Consider the following 20,826-nt stretch of genomic DNA (forward strand, 5'->3'; position numbering starts at 1 on the left):
TATATATTAAAAATCAGTGGGTCCCACCACTTCACCCACTTTTCCTTCTCTTTTCCACTACTTTATACATATTTCTTAACCTCCGTGCCCAAACCCAATGTAAAGAATTGGGTGGGACGGAGGGAGTAGTACATATCACCACCCACTTTCGTTATTTTATCCTTTTCTCATTTTATGTGATTTTTTACATTTAGAATATTAATTCATCAGGCTGACCTCATTCTATATCACAAAGATTAAAAATTAAGAATACATAAATCGCTCGTGTGTATATATATATAGGAGGAAGATCCTAAGAAAACTCAGCTTATCAAGAAAACCGAGAAACTCGCTTAATCACCGTTGATTTTATAATCATAATATAAATTATAATTTATCAAAAACTCAATCAAATCTAATTCATAAGGGATATTATAGTAATCTTCTACATATATTTAATGCATTCAATCAGTAATATATTTAATGCATTTAATCAGTACATTTAATAAGATTTGCAATTAATTGATTTCCTTTTCTATATTATCCATATCTCAATCAATCAATCAGTATTTAATTTGAATTTCAAATTTCAAATTTTAAATTTGTCGTAGGTAGGAGATCTCTCAGCGGAATCCGATAAAATATTTTCTCATTTAATTATAGGATAGGTATTTCAGTTTAAGCGTAATGGAATTCCGTTAAGTGTTTATATTCATAAGAATAAGATTTAACAAGATTCCATTAAGTGTTTTGATGCAGATTTTTTTGATGATATATATAAATATAAAGATTCTAGTATTAAAAGAATATCACTCAAAAATAATTTCTTTGAGTGAAAGACTTGAAGAAATTAAAAGATTCTCTAAGAAATTATTAAAAATATTATCACTCAAAGAAAATTATAATATATATTTTTTAATATAGTATTTTAAAAATTATCTTAGAGAATCTTTTGATATTTGATAAAAAATTAAGATTCTTTAATACATTCATTTACAGATTTTTTATATTTAGAGATTTCGCATGTTTTAATATGAAATTATTTGAGAATTTTATTATTTAAAAATTAAGATTCTTCAAAATGTTCGCTTTAATATAAGTTTACTTGACGAATAATTCGAGTTAAGATTCTGGTAAGTGTTCAGTTGTACATTCATTTACAATGTATCTAATATAATATAAAAATAGTATCATAATTTATTATTATAGATAATTTTATAGTAGTGTTCCCGTAAATATTAGATATTTAAAAATAATAAAATAATATGATAAAGGAGTTATGATAATATGAAATTACACATAATTTATTCATAATTATTGTACATGGACAGATTATGCTGAAATGACAAATTTTTGAAAATGATATAATTTTGATCCAACTTTGTTATTAATCTTGATATTCTAATAAATGTTCACTCAAATATGTAGAATAATATATATTAGAATCTTTAAATTGATATTTTACGAAATTTATATTACTTTAAAATGTTCCCTCAAATATTATAGATTAATACATAGTAGAATTTTTAAATATTTATATATGAAGTTGAATTAAAAAATTTATTATAATATGTAGTTAATAAATAGATTCTTTACAATACCCGTTCAATTTTTTTTGAAATGAGGGTTCTCAAAAGTGTTGTTCCAATATTTAAATTTTATATTAAAAGCAAAAGATAATTAAAAAACTTGAGTCATTGTATATAATTTTTAGTAAATTTGTAATATTAATATTATAATATTAATTACTAGAATCTTAATTAATTATCACTTAACTAAATAAATTATGGTAATTCAAATTTTAATTTGTTTAAAAAGAACACATAATAAATCATATATGATCAACAAACGGAACACCTAACAACTTCAAATTAAGTTATAATTTTACTAATATCAATCTCATAATCATATGTTGAGATTATAGTAGATGTTTGATATTGGATTCTAGTAAAGAATCATTGAATAAAAATTGATTTGAATGAATATTTTAAATCAAGTTCTACAAGATTCTACTACTTGTTTTTACTATATGATATGATAAGGGTCCTTGTAATCAAACATATTTGTTAAACATTTTAAAAAATCCTTTAAATAAAAAAAATTAATATATTATTTTTGGCTTGTATTTTTAGATTCTCCTATGTGTTTGATATTGGGTTCTAACAAAACAAATAAATCAATTTAAAAGTTTAAAATAGAAAAAAATTGGTAACTTAATTGAGAACTTATTTATATTTTCTATGAATTTTTTTTAAAATAAATTAAATTTCCAATAACTATTCCAATATTAAGATTCTTTTCGATAACTATTCTAATATCACGATCTTTTCGATAACTATTCTAATAACTATTCTAATATCACGATTCTTTTAAGTATTCTTTTAACTATTCTAACAAGGAAAAGAACATATCCAGTGAAGCATTGTCCTGACGGGCTTATAATTCATTAATCAAACTTCTCACCTAGACATTGTAGTAGATAACCACACCAATTATATTTAAAGCACTGACCCAAATTCCCTGAATACGACAGAATTTTCAAACACATAAGGTGTTCTCGACCCCTGTATTAGAACATTGGTGAGGACAATGAGAAAGTTCAATTTATATCTCAAGTCAACCAATTTCGATGATTCCATAACATCACATAAATTTTTTGCACTAATCCTGTGAGGTTCCTTGTACTCTTTGAACTGTGATCTCCAAACATCTGTATACTCACTATTGTAAGAATCTTCAAACATTAACCCCCCCTTCGGCAAGCCAAGTATATTATGGACATCATTTTCCGAAAAGTTTACAATATTCTCACCAGTTGAAATGCTTGAATCGATTGATTTGTATGACTGCGCAATCAAAAAACTCAAAGGTTGAGGGTATTCATTGATGTTGAAAATTAGAACCTTTTCGAAACCAGTCTCCACAACCCATTGCCTTTGTACATCCGAAAGATTGTCCACGACTCTCTTTAAGAACATAGGTTTTGCTCGAAACAACAAACGGACGGTATTCTCATCGAGATTCTTCTCAGCCATTATATCTCTGAAAAAAAAATATATGGTTGCGGAGATTATACAAAAGTCATAACAGATATATTGGATGAAAAAGTTTTAAGCTCAATGAGAATGATAAGGGTTACAAACCTTCGATCGGTCGCTGTTCTTCCACGACCTAGTAGCTTTTTCTTTTCTTCCAATTGTATATAATCTGCAGCACACTATGTATATGTAATAATTTGAGATTGTTTTACGCGTTATGATTGGATTCTTGCAAGTGCCAAAAATAGAAAATCTTTAATTGATTAAAAACAGATTCGTTACGATTTTGCCCATGTGTGTTTTAGATTAGGATATATATTTGATTGATTTTAATTTGGGAAACAATTATATATGCCAAAAAAAATGAACGGTATCTAAGTGGTTTCCTCGGTTTTCTTGATAACTTGATTTTCTCTGGAACCTCATATATATATATATATATATATATATATATATATATATATATATATATATATATATATATATATTTTGATAAATATGACTTATAATCTTGGTTCTTACAATTAAGTATATGTTCTACGAAACTCTCGAGAGGTGAGTCAAGATCGAACCATGATTTTAGACGACAAAAAATAAGCTCTTAACCACTGAGTTATCCGGCGGCTCATCACAATACAGGTCCAAAAACCCCTGTCAGGCCCAATCCTACAACCTTGGCCCAACCTCATTTCGACTCCCCTCCGACCTCATCCTGATCCAAGTTGGGTCCCTAGCCAAAAAACAATTAACAGAGTTTTGTAAGTATGAGCCAAATTATAGATATCATGACAAATTTATAATGAAAATTTTATAATTTTAAAATAAGACTAATTTCAATTAATATAATGGCATACATGACGGTGAAATTAATATTATTATTTAGTTTAGCTTTCATATTATTGGAACAACATATATTAAATATATACTAAATCATTACATCTTTTATTTTTCAATAATTTCAAATATAATATAATATAATACTATATTTATCAGAATTTGATATTCATTCTGATACCAAATGCATCAAAAGAAATATTCCATCTCATGCACATTCACACATAATTTTCAGTGAATCTCTGTATCTCCTCTAATTTTCTCTCTTATCTATTTACTGATTTTTGTATTAGGATTTAGGTGTGGTTTGAGGTGTTTACTCTTTCTGTATGTGCTTAGATTTAAATATTTAATATATTAATGTCTGAGCTTGAGCATTAATTATTTACGCGCTACTAAAAATTCAGCTTAGCTTATTTGAGAAAAGAAAAGTCCAGATCAACTTGACTATGTTCGTTTTGTGGCCAAACATGTTACTGTTCTGCAATGGCTCATTATAGAACACGCCACAGACATTTACCTCCACATTTACATATGCCTCCTTTCGGAAAACCTACTAGTTACATTTTTCATTACTGTGTTATGCTTTATATGGCTAGTTTCTTGTTCTACATATCTATGTCCGATAAATATTCCTTCTTTTTCTAAAATTTGAAATGTCACTAAACGGGGCAAAATGGTCTGGGCACTGAGATTTGAATTATATTTAAACTAGAATGTAAACCAATCCAATCGTGACAAACAAAGAATTTTAGGGTGTCACGCTTTTTGTTCGTAGCTACTCACCATGATGAGACAAGTCTCCATCCACAGACAAAGAATATTTCATTTCTTGTTTATAAGATAATTATTGGAATTTTGAATAAAGAATTTGTTCAAAATTTAGGATATGAGTCGGAGGAGATACATTTCATTTTAATTTTTAACACAATATTTTATGACAAATCTAAATAAAGGTTTGGAATCGTTCTTATATTAACGGTGAGGAACCTTACAATTTTAGGTAGGTTTGGTGAAAGTTTGTGATACATATGCTATCCTCGATCAATGATTTTTAAACAAATGTGAATTATTATTTCCTACAAACAATGATACAATTGATGGAAGACCTTTAAATGAGACATGATATGGACATGTGAATATGAAAAATATAAGATACAAGGAGGTTCATAAAATTTGTAACGTCCACATTGATAAGATTTAAAATGTTCAGGACTTTATAGATGTAAGTAACTAAAGAATGTGCACCAAGTTGCTATTTCTTCTGAACTAACTTACTGTGGGTTATTAGGAATGCCTCCCTGTTATGAACTTGAGTTGTTAAAAATGGAATTGTATCAGAGTCAGTATGCTGATATAAAAGGCATTGGAAAAGGAGATCGCACAGCACCGGCAGATAGGGTACATAAAGAGCATTTTCACAGGGGTATGTACAAAAATTAGAGGGGAATTAAGGGGGGAGCAGCCTGTATATGAGCTTTTCGAACATCGTCAGTGTAACCTAAACAAGAACTCGCTGCAAAATATCATTTAGACGTCGGTAAGTTCTGTATTCAACACTTTTAATAGATGTTGGGATTCAAACCTGTCCACATATATCAGATTTATCCGAATCCGAAATGACTCACTAAAGTAACCAATCGAGCCGATTCTTAAGCCCTGATCCTCAACAATATTTCAAGAAACAAAAAGCTTACATAAACTCTGGTTAGGGAAGCCCAGTCGATGACCTGCAACTAAAAGATGGCATAATAAAAATTCACAAGACAATTTCCATTTCCGAGCAAGCAAATATTGGAGAGAGGATCGAGCAATTGTGTCTGAACTTTGGATACACGCAAAAAGCACATAGAAGATCAGGACCCGGCAGCTGTTCCTGGAGAACGAATACAGAAGTTTCCCCAATCAACATGCAGAGCTTGTGCATGAATCAAGTTATCCTGAATATCATTTGACACAAACCGTATGCATTCCTAATAATCATACACAAGAACTTATATGATGTAACCTACATATGATGTAGTAACCAATAGTCACCAAAGTAATTTCTAAGCTAAAAATACAATAAATACTTTTTAATGTTTTTTTAGTAAGTTGCGGAACATGTACCGCTTGCAACTATTTGTGCTTCCATTTATGCAAATAAGCAATAAGATACAAGTTTATAATTAATAGCTTGGTCTTTCTTACATTGGATTTGGTTGTTATACGCATACAGTTGTGCTCACATACTGTTTTTGTTGCAGCATTTATATATGAAATAGAAGATTTCAATAAATTAAAAATTATTTCTTCTATTGTTTTAATTATATTTCTATATACACTACAACAAAAACACCATTAGACAACACTGATCAGACAACGCACGGTGAAAAAAGCGTTGTTTGGAAAAAAAACACAACAATTTCTTTTCGTCCTCGAAAAACTATTGTCTAACACCTACGACCTACAACGGTTAAAAAACTGTTGTCTAATAAATTCAATCAGACAACGGTTTCTTAACTGTGGTATTGTGTAATGATGCACATTAGACAACTGTTTTTTGAGCCGACGTGTGAAGAAACTTCAGACAATATTTCACGAAACCGTTGTTGTAATGAGACAAGTGTTTTATTTGTTGTGTTGTTTACGAGCAGTTCAAACAAGAGTTCTATATAGTGTTGTGTCTAACATACAAGTGTTTTTGTTAGCATCGTATCATAGCCTTATAGACAAGCCTTTAACTAATAAAACATTGTCTGACTGAATGACTTTTAAGAAAATAAACGTACATAAGAGAGTGTAAATATTCAAATGTCCTAACCAAAATTATAACAAAATAGTCAACTTCTTCATAGTCATAGGTTTTTCTTGCAATAGATCAAGAATTGATCAAGGAAATGCGAATTTTTAACTCTTAAAAATGAAAATTTATTATACAACGGTTTCTTTCCCATAAACCGTTGTCTACACTACTTTTATACAACGGATTTTCCATGAAGCGTTGTTTGAGCCTAATTTAGACAATGAATTCTCTTACAACGATATACCTTTCATAACCGTTGTGTCATTTTCAATGATACAACATAAGTGCGTATATAAATTGTTGTCTGTAAGACACTACAGGACAAAAAATACCTTTTTATAATAAGACAAAATTTACGTTTGATTAGCATTGTTAAAAAAACATACAAAATAAACATAAAATTTTTTATTTTTATACATGACTAATATTGGTAGTTCTTGACATCCGTACGGTTAGATCATCGATAAAAATATTTATAAATTAATATTGAGCTAATCTTATACATAACAACGATTCTATCCAGTACTCTCTAAATTGTAAACATAAAACACATACTAATACATAAGTCCGAACTACAAAATTATTTTGATATTGCAAATGAACAATACATATTTGCATATATGTATGATATAAATATATTTGTAAAGACAAAGAGTACAAAAACAAGAATTGATCAAGAATATACGAATTTTTAACTCATAAAAATGAAAACTATGATACAACGGTTTCCATCCCATAAACCGTTGTTTACATTACTTTTATACAACGGATTATTCCTGAAGCGTTGTTTGAGTCTAGTTTAGACAATGGTTTCTTTTACAACGGTATAACTTCCGTAATAGTTGTGTCATTTTTAGTGATACAACATAGATGCATATAAAAACAGTTGTCTATTACACACTACAGGACAAAAAATAACTTTTTAGAATAAGACAAAATTTACGTTTGATTAGTATTGTTAAAAAAACATACAAAATAAACATAATTTTTTTTATTTTTCTTATACATGACTAATATTGTTAGTTCTTAACATCCGTACGGTTAGATCATCGAAAAAAATATATTTATAAATTGATATAAAGTTAATCTTATACATAACAAATATTCTATCTAGTACTTTCTAATCTGTAAACATAAAACATATACTAATACTTACGTCCGAAGTACAAAATTATCTTGCTATTACAAATAAACAATACATATTTGCATATATGCATAATATAAATATATTCTTTTAGATAAAAAGTATAAAAATAAGAATAGATCAAGGATACAAGAATTTTTAACTCTTCAAAAGAAGAATTTATTATACAACAATTACTAGGACACAAAATGACAAAAATTACCTTTTTATTGTTAAATTTTTTTTAGGATTATTGTTAAAAAAATTTACAAGATTATTTTTCTAATTTTCTTATATTTATACATCAACTATTACTAGGATCAAATATTTTGTTTACTAGACACAATAATCCTACTAATATTTTGTTAAAAGATCGTATAAGATAATTATAAAATATTTATTTTTTATATCACTAAATTATTATATATTTAAAATGCTATTTTTATGATATTTTGATAATCAACTATAAATGCATACTTACAAAATTCATTTTTTTTCAAATTCAACTACTGTATATAATATATCAAAATATAATATTTTTATTATTTGTAATATACAGTTTTTGTATCTCCACTTTCGAGATAAGCCATTCAATTTCCTCCGTATAATTTTTCGTTTCCCTCCTTTAGCGTCATCCCAAATTTTCATTTCCTCCCTTAGCTCATATGATTTGTTCTATACACTGCACACTCTTGTTGGCCCTTCTCCTTCTCACCAGATCCCTAATTTTCATATCGTCTCTGATCAAATAGAAATGGAACTCTACTTTTCTTCACTCCAGATCTGCTCGGCAAATCTCTCTCTCTCCCCCTCTCCCCCTCTCTCTCTGCCCCCCCTCCCTCTTCCTTTCTTTTCTCTCAGTTTTCGCAAATGTCAAGACCAGGTATATACATCTAATCATTTTATACTTTTATTGTTATTTTGGATTTTTTGTTGTGTGCATTCTAGACTATTTAACTTATAATATTGGATTTTATGGGTGGGATTTTATGGGATGGTAATTATTGATTTGTTGTTGGTTTTCTACATGTTCTCCCTGTAATTGCCCTGTTTCATAATACATGCCCTATTATATTGCTACTGGAATTTGTTTGTTCTAGATGATGGATGTTTGCAGTTTGTTCTAAACTTTTGAGCTTGCTTTGTGTTTTGATTGGAGAAATTTGTGTGAATTCATTTTAGGGATCGTTAAAATTCCTGTATTTCATTTTTTAGTAGCTGTTTTTGTATTTTACACTTGTTATAAAGCAGCTTTTGCCAAACTTTTATTTAAATTATCCCTGTTCAGACTTTAACTTCGAGTGTTTGATTGTTATTTTTTATTATGTTATCAGACTCCCCAAACTCCAATTGTACGCACTGGTACATATGAGAAGTATGGCATTTATGAGTTTCTGTTGGGTACAAATGCAATCGTGACAGTTTTGGCTTATTCAGGGTAAGTTTAACTTAAATCTATCAAGTTTAATTTAATTCAGAGAGAAAAGGATATCCTCTAATAACTTGGCATGATTTGGCTTATGTGTTCTGCAGATATGATATGGAGGATGCCATGGTTTTGAATATTTAGAATTTCTTCACACATTAGCCACAAATCTAGATTTCTATTTTTTTCCTTGCTCTTTACCATTTCTATTTGATTTATACTTTGTAGCCGCTACCTAGCCAAATTCAGGTAAATGTGTTGTTCCTATGCAAAATGGAGAACTTGATGCCAGAGGACTTCTTGCAGCATTGATTCAGTCTGCTGGAACACTAGAATCATTTGAGGTCTGATTTTAGTTTATACAAAAAAGGTGCATGACTTTGCATTGCCAATAGGCGATAGCTCTCAGTCAGTTGGGTAGTTATCTCTCTTGCAGTAGATCTTAATGGGATGTGTCTTTTTTCTATTTTATCATAAAGGGTATCATCTACCTTGGTCATTTTTAAGACATATCATTAGAGATCGGATTCTCATTTCTATATTAGATATGAAAATTTGCTTTGATAAAATGCTGGGACTATAGATCAGATGGTCAATTCCTGGAAACTACTAAACAATTGTTTTAATAACACATAGGTTGTTGTGATCAAATGATGGCAAAAGAATTAGATAGAATAGTGGGAATCAAAGGAATTCCTCGGGGAATAAGTAGAAATTATTTGATTTTATACAAGGGTATGCTACTTTTACTTCTAATATTGTCTGCTTGTAGAATTATTACATGCCCGTACAATAAAATAATTAACTAGACAGCAAGCAGTAAAACAATCTGCCCCATTCTTATTCTAAATATTCAAAGCAGCTATGAGTGAGAACAATCTGCCCCATTTGCTTTGGTGGATATTATTAAAGAAGTGACCATGTTTGTCTTTAAGATCAGGATGCCCTCAGGTGTTAGAGTTGGTCTCATCAACGGCCTGGCTGACTTTGAATGCAGGTTGAGTTTTGGATGCAATGATAAATTGCAACTTGGCTCTTAATTTGATTGCCACTTTCACACGCGCTAGAGCTGCACTGGTTGCCTATGCAAAGTAGTTCCTCTCTTTCCCAGTTGAGCTTTTGTTAGTATATAGAAACTGGTGCTTGCAAGCAAATTGGGTGGCAATGTGGCATACCTTCTGCACTTTAAGGTCCAACCCGATGGTGTTTTAGATTCTAGTATATGTTCTATCCGTATGTAGTATGCAAGTTTTCCCCGTCATTTAACTTATGTCCATTTTGGTGATGACCTTTGGTTTTAGATATTGTATCTTTAGATTGGCTGTGACAATTTTGTATATGTGATTGTATTTTGTTACTATAGTTGGTAATGAAAATTTTTGTTACTAATTTATGGCTTGTTAATTATATTGTTCAACATAGTATAATTATGTTATGTAAAACCATTGTCTGACATAACTAAATGCAAAAGGAAAAGAAAAAGAAAACAGTTGTCCCAAGTCCTACAAACAACACAATTTTAAGAATAAAATCGTTGTTTAAGACATACACAAAGAAGTATATAGTAGTAACAAACCATTGTCTAAGTCAATATTATTCGAGCATTCAGAACAAAAACCGTTGTAGAAGAGCTTTCACACAATGGTTTCATTATATAAATTATTGTTATAAGAAGCCTTACACAGGTGACCACTGATCGAAGCCCGTTGTACAAGATAGTAAAACACGAGCCTCTATAACACAAACAATCTTGTCTGATACTCTTATTAACAAGTAAATACATCCAAAAACTGTTGTGGATATCCTCTCTAACAACATCATTTTTGAAAACAACTATTGTTATGAAGAGTTTCTAACAACACCACGTTTAAGAGAAAACGTTGTTGCTTGCACAACAATTTTTTTAACGTAAACCATCGTGTTCAGCACTATCACACAACGGTGCGCACCGTTGTCTGATACGCATATCAGACGGCGTCTCGATAGACCACGGTTTTCCGTGGTCTCAGACAACGGACAAAAACCGTTGTGTGATGGTGAATCTGTTGTAGTGATATAACATTCGTTTCATCAATTAAAACTTATATTATAGTTATTTTATCTATAATGACTATTTATGAAAATTAGGTACGGCAACGAATAATTTTATAAAAAATAATATTTTTAATTCAAAACTTTCTTTGATAAAATATTATACAACAACAATCATTATTTTCAAAATGAGAAATTTATAACTTATCAGTGACCACTTTTTGTAATACACACACTAATATCATGACAAATAGATAAGTGATTAAATAGTTTCTCATATTCTTTAATCTGACGTCAATTTAAATTTATTTGATCATCAAATTTCCATATTCCAAATTAATGGAGAGAAGAACCAAGTTGCCCGGCACGGCATACAGCTGCAATTGCGGGAGATGCTTTTACTCACTTAACACATGGATAACAAAAGATTTGTATATACATTACTCGTTTCTTGTCAAAAATCTTTGCAACGCTCAACCATAAAAATACAATTTCAACCCCAATTTCTTGATACTCTTTGAACTTTGACACTAAAGGACGGGGTTGTGAACTTTAACTTAGTTTAATTTTCATAGAGAATGAAAAGTTAGTTTGTGTTGATAGAACAATTGACATATGAAGATGGAATTTTTAAAATACCAATATCCAGCAAATATAACTAAACCATATTGTTTTGAGGCGTGATACTATCACTTTGTTTAAGGATTTATTTCGCCCCAATTGACAAACAATTTGCTAAGAAATTATTAGCAAAATTGTTCTCATTGGATACAACAAAGTATGAAGAATGACTCACATCATATAAATAAAAAAATTTAAAGAGACAAACACACAAATATCTTTTTCCTTTTCATTTTATTGGTTCTATAAAACAATATTCCAACAGTTCGTGTATTGCATATATGCAAAGACAGGAGATGAATTCAGTACAGAATTATTAACACAGCTAAGTAATAATGCCTAGGCCTAGCCTTCCTGTCTAAAGCTTTGGATGCCATCCTCTACTGATCCTGGAGAGCCAACATCCGCTCCTCGATGCTGTTTCGGGCAACGATTCGTACAACAGTCACCTCTTTCGTTTGCCCTATCTGGTGTACTCTGTTTATTGCTTGTTCATCAACTTCTGGATTCCACCATGGTTCCAGGAGGTACACCCTATTAGCAGCAGCGAGGTCAACTCCGCTTAGACTGGCAAGCAAAACCATGGGACGACCATTAGGAGCTGGCTCACCGAAATCTTTGATGACTTGAGCCCTCTTTGTTGCGTTCATCGATCCATCCAAACGCAATACGTTGAAGCCAGCAGTCTTCAGAGGCTCTTCAAGTAATGTCAGCATCTTCCTGAACTGTGAGAAGACAACAGACTTTGCTGTGGGGTCCTGATCCCGTGCTTCTGACAGAAGTTTCAAGAGAGCAGTTATCTTCGATGATTTACCGGAAGAGGCCATTTCGGCATTACTTTTTTCTGTTGGAGCTGAGAAAATATCAGACTCCGACAGATCATGCCGGCAAAGAGGGCAGCAGCGTCTGCCGCGTCTCAGAGTCTTCAGGATGCAGGACTGGCATCATATGTAAGCACATCGTGTGATCACAATGTTTGTCGGCGACGAATGCCAATCGGACAGTCAATTTCTTCACCGTCGTCTAGTATTGCAACCATCTTCTTCGACCACCAACTCTGGGTTATTATAGAACTCTGCTTGCATTCAATTACGCTTGTAAGTACGTGTTCATTATGACATCTCTCAAGGGTATACAAAGATTTCATCTCAAAACTTTTTAAACTTTGACATAATTTAGTCAATATAACACATAAGCATATAAATCGAGTTATATAGACACCTTTTAGATCTCGATTTTTGAACATGTAAAAACGAAATTAAGGCATACAGAAAACATAACATATCAATAATAATTAATATCATACCATGATTTACAAAATGATATCATACCATCTCATAACATCTGGATTGTGAAGCAATCCACATACTCATAAAATCCCAAATAATGAAAAATGTTGGGCAAAGAATAATAAAAAGCCACAATAGTGCTACTTACAGGAAGACTTGCATACTTGCGCCGTAACCGATGAAGACCTCGCCAAATCCAATTTTACTAAGGTACCAAGAACAACCTCGATGATAAAATACCTAAAAGATTAAAAACAAGATTTTATCAAACAAATGATTTTAACACACAAATGTAAATCGATTTAATTTTATCAAATCACCACACATACCTGGAAACAACAATTTCAATCATCCCATCTACTTTTTGAATGGATCTCAACCATAGCAATTGCATCGAGATCTACTTCCTTTGGAAAGGACCGTGCCGGCGGTGATGTGATGACTTTGAATATGTATGTAGATCTGTATAACATCTATCAGTAGATGGAGAAATATGTAGATCGGAGGATATGAATATATAGATATCAAGAGGCGGTGAAACCAAGATGAATGATTACTAAAAGCCAAAGCTATGCTGGGGTATTAATTGAGATTTTAAAAGATTTTTTTTCATTTATTAAATTCTGTGATACTGTATTCTGATTTTATAAAATGTATCAAATTCTTGGGATATTCAATTAAGATTATAAATCATAGTACAAAATCTGATCGTATTCAATGTGAATTTTAATTTAAGCTAAAAAATATGATGATATTCAATTGAGATTATTTAAGGGTCATCTTCCCTCACAGCCGTGTGTCTGGGAGGGCTATCATCATATTTTTTAATGGCCCTTAAGATGACCCTTAAAATGGCCGTTAACTCAATATATTAAGGGTTTATATTCAATCTTATTTTTTAATGGATTCGTTATAAATATCCGCCGAACGGGAATTCGCTTTTCAGTGGATAATATTCGCGGAATGAAACTTTTCCGGTCTACGGATATTAATAGCAAATCCATTAAAAAATAATATTGAATCTGAACCCTTAAAATATAGATCCAACGGTCCCCGTATAGTGTGTTAGATAAGCCTTCTCTGACACATGATTGTTAGGGAACAAGACCCTTCTTTAAAATCTATTATTGTAAAAAGCGGGAAATGGACTTAATCGGTGAAGTTACGGAACAAAGATTAATCGGAGATTAATTGGATTGATCGGGGATTAATCGGGTAAATAATGAAATAGTCAGATATTTAATCAGTTCAACGAGCTCCGTATATTAATATTTTCCCCATCTCATATTTTCTCCATGTTTCTAATTTCTTGATAGATTTATCTTGAATTCCTCATTAATATTTCATGATTTTGGACTCTGTTAAACAATATTACAAAATGTGCTATGTTGGTTGAGAAAATTAAGTTAATTAAAATAATTTTGCTTTCTCAACTGGTCATTTTCGTCTTAGGTTTTTTTTAGGCTTTTTCTCAGAGAACAAAGAATAGTATTATGATGCAGACCTATGACACAAAAATTAGATTATACAAAAATTGATTGTAGATTCTCTACCTAATATGATTGGGAAAAAAAAAATTAAAATGCAAAAATTACTAAATCGAAGGAACACATTCCACTTAATTTGAAATTCATTAGTAAAAGAATGATTAACACAACAAATGGACTCGGCATGCACAGTATCAAACCAAGCAAGTCTATCTCATAAATTTTATTAGACATCTTAATAATAATATCTCATAAATTTTATTAGACATCTTAATAATAACATAAACATATCATCTAAAGGAACTCAGAGAAGTTTCGTATAACTTATATGATAGTCACTAATTATCATGTGTGTGAAATTATTGAACAACTACAAAAGATAAAACAACCAACTCAAAAAACTATAAATATTTGCCATGTAAGTGCTAAGATGATCTTCAAGGAAAGAATAAGTATATATATATAACAATAATATAATATTTTGTAGTATATAAGAATACATGTGAGAAAAATATAATCAAGTCACGATACTTTGGACACTGCTGAAATCAACATCTCAAGGATAATTCTATATGACAAATGATATATGACAATAACCTAGATTTCCACGAAACCAACTCTACTATTAATAAGGTAATAAAATAATTGTGATGTAATCTAAAGTTTAGCTTACACTTTAAATTAATATTATATATCAAAAGTGATCCTATTTTCAAATATAGTTAAAAAAAAGTAGGTTAGAATCAAGGAGGAGAAAACTATTTAGGTTATTCTGAAAATTCTAACAAAACTTTATTGGCAATTTGTACTAGCATGAGAAATTTAAAACTAATGTTGAAAACTATAAAGTTAACACTACTTTCCGAAATATATGGATATCGAATGTGACTTTTAAGTCCTATGTATTGTGTATTAAAAAATAATGTCCTTCTGAATGCAAAGTATATGAACTACCAAAATTATAAACCACTATCACAACTAAACCTAACCTAAATTGCTATGTGAATTGTCATTGAATTATGCATTACGGTTGGATTTACTAAGCGAACTTAGATATATCTTATGCTTAGGAGACGAGAGAAAAATTGACAAACATAAAGAAGAATTTCTAACAAACCTTGATAAAAATTCCTCAATCCTTTAAACAAAAAAAATCTTTCCAAGTTCCACTCAAGTTCTTTAAGCTTGAGTTTCATCCAATTCCATTATTAAAAGGCCACATGCACAGCTTGTACCTAAATCAAGTTATCCTGAACATCATTTGACACAAACCATATACATTCCTAATAATAATAAACAAGAACCTATATGAAGTAGTAACTCATAGTCACGAAAGTAAATACCATATCATACAAGGAAGGTAAAATGTACGCAGTCCTTCCCCTACCCTTAAAGTTAGAGGTTGTTTCTGTGAAGACTCCCGGCTTAGTGCATAATAAATAAAATAGTGTGTGTGATATAATATTAATATAATACCTTAGCCCATGGCCTTCTTCACATGGGACTTACCTAAATTCTTTTTGTCGATGATGGGTGACAATGATTTGAAACAAAAATATCAAAGTGGATAAACACTATCATTGCACACTTTCTTGAATTAACTTGATTCCTTCTTGTGTAATCCTTATCCTTATCGGTTCTCCTTAATCTACGCTGCCAAAGCAATCACCGCCAATACACTAACCGTATTTCTTTCCTTTCCCACCCCCATGTAATACTGACCGGGACGTTTTAAAATACACACTCAAAATCAAAACTAATTTGCTAGGAACTCTAGATGATTTGCATTGTAGACTATGTTGACACGAATTAAGACACCCCACCCACAAGAATACGGTTGTCACGTCAAAACCATTTAGAAACCCTGTGAAACCTTGCCAAATTCTTCGACGAACCAACATCCGTGATGTACATCACGAAGATGGTAAATAAAACTGACTTCACAATACCATTCCGCAACCGCCGTCTAGCCAGTCCCTCAATGATATTTTTAGTGACCACAGGCAACATGTGTTGCAGTCTGCTCTTCTCGCAAGTCTAATTTTCTCAAATATAATATCTGTATTCCAAAGGTTTAATTTCCATGAATTGTGATTCCTGCCCGACGTGTACACAATCCAGTGAAGAAGGGAAATGGCCTAACAATAATGAGACAATTTTCTAGAAAATGAGAAGAATATCAAACTCGATCGATAAATCACGCAAATATGTCGAGAGAAATCCAACAATGCCCACAACATTAGAGCAAGTCAATGTGACTACATGTCAATGTCTGATATGTGAATATGTGATGTTCGTACGTATCACGAAGAAAGCAAGCAACACACATGGAATACGTGTGTTAATCGCCAACAAGAGCATCCAGGAATTTTGGGACAAGCATGATGAGACCAGTTTTGTGAACCCTACACAATAAATACTTTTTAATGTTTTTAGAAAATTGCGGAACATGTACCGCTTGCAATTATTTGTGCCCCTATTTCAGCAAGTATGCAATATGATACAAGTTTAGAATTAATAGATTGGTATTTCTTACATAGGTTTTGGTTGTTACACACATATAATTGGAGGCATTGCACATATAATTCAAAATAGCAAAATAGTACAAAAGAAAAGAGTGGAAAGTGTAGAGTTACTTCAACTCTAAACAGATGCTTGCACATGAAATTGGCATAAATTCTTTCATATTTTGAACTCTGGTTACTCATTACGCTGCCATTTTAATTACATGTCATGGCCTTTCTAAATTCTATGAATTTTTTAGCATTCAAATTAAAATTTCTTAAATTATTATATATATATATATATATATATATATATATATATATATATATAGAGAGAGAGAGAGAGAGAGAGCATGATATATGGAAGTCCATAGAATGCATCGGAAACTCGATTTTGCATCATTGACGATGCCCTGGGGAGGAATTTAACACTACTACAAATTTGAACTTACATAGCGGTCATTTTTAAACTTACATAGCGGTTTCAGGCGCTATACAAGACAGCGCTATGCAAGTACAATAAGCTTACATAGCGTTTCTTTTTCCGCTCTCTAAGAACAGTAGTTGTATAGCGTTTAGAAAAGCCTTATGACAATAAGCATCATCTAAGTGAATCTACTTCAATAGCATTTTTATAAACACTATGGAAGTAACAAGTGTATTTTACAATCTTTCTTACATAGCTGTTATTTAAACGCTATCTTAGTGGAAACTTTATGAAAATCCTCAATATTTTAAAAATATTAATATAATTAATTTTATGCATTTTTTACACATACAATTTGAGAAAATTCACAAATTATTTTAAAAGACATACTTAAAAATTACTTAATTATTAATGAAAATATATGTGTACAACCGGATAATTACAAATAAATATATTGAACATAAAACATGAAATCCTCTATAACTCTTTTTCAAGAAACTACTGTACATAACTACAATTTCTAATAAAACACAAAACTACTACATGAGCAACTTGTTCTTGAGAAACCGATGAACCTGTGCTTGTTATTCCGCAAAATATCAATTATTAGCAGAGCGAATAAAGTCCACAAGATTAAAAGAACTTGTATTCCGCAACAATACAATGTTTATATCTGGATTGGCAGTGACAATTTTCCTTTCTGCCGGAAAGAACCTGTTCTGCTTAAATTCCATGTCTCCTATAAGAAGTAAATAAAACACTAATTACCAATGGCAAATAGTAACTAATAATATGTTCAACATTAAAAGTTATTAGCATAAAATAGTAACCAATACTATGTTCATATTAAAGAAATTAGCAGACTTAACATGTGCAATAATTATTGTCGTGAAAAAACTAAAAATAATAAATTTACTGTAGTGTTTATTGCACAAAATAGTAAAATAATAGCACATATAATTAAAAGATAGTCATACCTCCTCCTTCATAAGAGCTCGCCGAAGTAGAGCTGGCTGTCTTCTTTTATCCCATCCTGCCCCTTCAAAATCAATCATATATCATTTAATTACTTGTCATATTGTAGTAGAAACCCCAACAAATGTTCAGAGAAATGATAGGGTACAACGCCTAAATTATATTGATGCATTTCTGAAAGATTAAATTGCAGCAGAAGAGATGTAATCTTACAAGATAACAATGAACTATACCCTATCCATAAGCTCACCAAGTAGTACTGCTAGGCCATGGTCTTTCTTCATTCCTTAGACTCATTGCAGCAAATTGTCTGGACAAGGACTGTGCATCATCAACCAATGCACCTGCCATAACTCGAGCCAGACCACTACCTTTACTAGCACAATCAAACCAATATAGTAAATATCTGCACAATAATGAGAGACCATATTTGCTGTTTTACTATTTTGACTGACCTCTTTATAGTAGAAGGCTAAGTCATTGATGAAACAGTGCAGTATAGAAGAGTTGAATCCAAGTATCACGTAATCCAAGAAGGCACCAGTGGCTAGAATCATTATAATGGTCAGGAGAAAGCCTGAGTTCTAAAATAGATGTACTTCTTCAAGAAAACAGGGAACAAAACAAGAAACTTATAATGGAAGAAACATTGCTAAATCAGATATACATGGAAAAGACAGCTAAAGTTGGGGACCTCCAAAGTGAGGTATAACACCTTATTAACGAAAGTGACAGAGGACGAGCTTGATAGAATCGAAACAGAATAGGAAATCAAGGTTAAAGATTTAATTTCTAAGTTTGCACAGTCCAAACAGAGCCATGCCGACTATGAAATAGTCTTAAAGAGACTGACAAGTTACAGGTCTAGTAAAGAAAAACTCAAGACATGAGTAAGTAATCTCGAGCTGAAACTTACAGTATCTGAATATTAACGGCGATGACTAATAAACGAAATTGCTGGTCTGAAGGGTTAGATACAGAATGTAGCACACTCTCAGGACAACTCAATTTCTTCATGCAAAAGATTAAACAAGTTATATAAATAAGCTTCAATAATAAGCATGTTTTTTTAACAACAAAAGCAACTCACCCAGAATAGGATAAAAAAAAAAGATACATCAACACATCACATGCAATAGGAATTAAATTGTCACAGTCTTCCATTCTAGTTATAAAAACGCCACATTTTCACGCACTTTATACTAATGGTAGACTCAACCAACCACATAGATTTTAGCTATCAATCTATTAACAGGATTCATCAGGACAATGGTGGCAGTCACTTGGCATGGCATGTTCTGTTTTAAGCTTTTTCATTATCATATTTCACAGCAATAGAATAATGAATATTTTCATATATACTTTCATACTTGATGATAAAATTTTCATTGAATAAGAAGCATATCACATCTTTTATATCTAATTGGTACATAAATTGATTATATACACAAGTTGAAATTAATCCAACTAACCATCACCGAGGAAACCAAACATAACGTGCAAATATATACACAAATTAGAACAATAGAGCAGAGCACATAAATCAAAAACCTAAAATCTAAAAATTGAAAAGTTGAAGATAACACAATCAAGATAATTAATCAAAAATCACATATAATAGGAGACAATTGAAACCCCTTGAATATACACACATCTATACAGACAAGTTAGAGCAATACCTAATTTCTTTGATGAATGACTTTAATTCAGCAATATAGACACAAAGGATGTGGGGTGTAAACAGAGGAGTATACTATCAGTGTGTAATGGAGCAATTCTTCACCGATGGTTTTAACTTTTAGCGATGGTTGCAGTTTTGTATCACGCATCAGGGCAGTCTATGAGGGAGGTTATTTTTTAATGTAAAGAAATTTAATTAACTGTAAAAAGAAAGCTACTTGGGATATGTTAACTACAAAAATGGATTTCTAAACGCTATTTAAGGAAATATATAATATAATATTATTTAAAATAATGGACACTTCTATAGCATTTATTGAAACGCTATTCTAGTTTTCCTAATACTACTTAAAATATGTGTCCTTCTACAACGTTTATGAAAACGCTATTGTAGTATCAATAATATTACTTAAAATACATTTACTTCAATAGCGTTTATAGAACTATTATTGTAGTAATATTTCTTTTTTTTCCTTTTTTTAGTACTTTTAAATAGTAGCTTACGTACCGTTTTTTATAAAAAGGCTATACAAGTAATATACTTGTATAACGTATATACAAAAGCACTATTCAAGTACCATCGCATAAGATTAAATTTGTAGTAGTGTAAGTAACTCATCTTCAGAT

General features: G+C 30.9%; 1 protein-coding gene and 2 long non-coding RNA genes across 4 annotated transcripts; 1 reads left to right on the forward strand and 2 right to left on the reverse strand.

The window, feature by feature from the left end:
* The first annotated feature begins 8,388 nt into the window (after nucleotides 1-8,388).
* On the forward strand, nucleotides 8,389-10,502 carry LOC135151759 (uncharacterized). Its single transcript, XR_010290650.1, has 3 exons — nucleotides 8,389-8,642; nucleotides 9,094-9,197; nucleotides 9,293-10,502. It is a non-coding gene; the product is annotated as an uncharacterized LOC135151759 (long non-coding RNA).
* A 1,715-nt stretch (nucleotides 10,503-12,217) lies between these two features.
* Nucleotides 12,218-13,520, reverse strand: LOC108212083 (putative SWI/SNF-related matrix-associated actin-dependent regulator of chromatin subfamily A member 3-like 1). Its single transcript, XM_017383814.2, has 3 exons — nucleotides 13,456-13,520; nucleotides 13,291-13,366; nucleotides 12,218-12,775 (listed from the first exon to the last, which is right to left on the reverse strand). Exons 1-3 carry the CDS (start codon nucleotides 13,518-13,520, stop codon nucleotides 12,218-12,220), a joined length of 699 nt encoding a protein of 232 aa, XP_017239303.1.
* Nucleotides 13,521-17,931: 4,411 nt separating this feature from the next.
* Nucleotides 17,932-20,410, reverse strand: LOC108211891 (uncharacterized). 2 transcript variants are annotated; one of them, XR_010289714.1, is made up of 5 exons: nucleotides 20,199-20,410; nucleotides 18,975-19,066; nucleotides 18,770-18,895; nucleotides 18,522-18,583; nucleotides 17,932-18,283 (listed from the first exon to the last, which is right to left on the reverse strand). It is a non-coding gene; the product is annotated as an uncharacterized LOC108211891 (long non-coding RNA). The 2 variants fall into 2 exon arrangements; XR_001805132.2 differs by having other exon boundaries at nucleotides 18,770-18,890; nucleotides 20,199-20,407.
* Between the last annotated feature and the right edge of the window lie 416 nt (nucleotides 20,411-20,826).

The sequence above is a fragment of the Daucus carota genome, chromosome 3 (assembly GCF_001625215.2).
Source record: "Daucus carota subsp. sativus chromosome 3, DH1 v3.0, whole genome shotgun sequence".
Classification (NCBI taxonomy): Eukaryota; Viridiplantae; Streptophyta; class Magnoliopsida; order Apiales; family Apiaceae; genus Daucus; species Daucus carota.

What these genes read in the sequence shown, in the direction of transcription:
- LOC108212083 (XM_017383814.2), bottom strand. Translation starts at nt 13,520, where the DNA reads ATGCAATTGCTATGGTTGAGATCCATTCAAAAAGTAGATGGGATGATT. An exon ending in ATTGAAATTGTTGTTTCCAG is followed by an intron (nt 13,367 to 13,455) that starts GTATGTGTGGTG and finishes TTAATCTTTTAG; the next exon opens with GTATTTTATCATCGAGGTTG. An exon ending in CTTCATCGGTTACGGCGCAA is followed by an intron (nt 12,776 to 13,290) that starts GTATGCAAGTCT and finishes ATATGATGCCAG; the next exon opens with TCCTGCATCCTGAAGACTCT.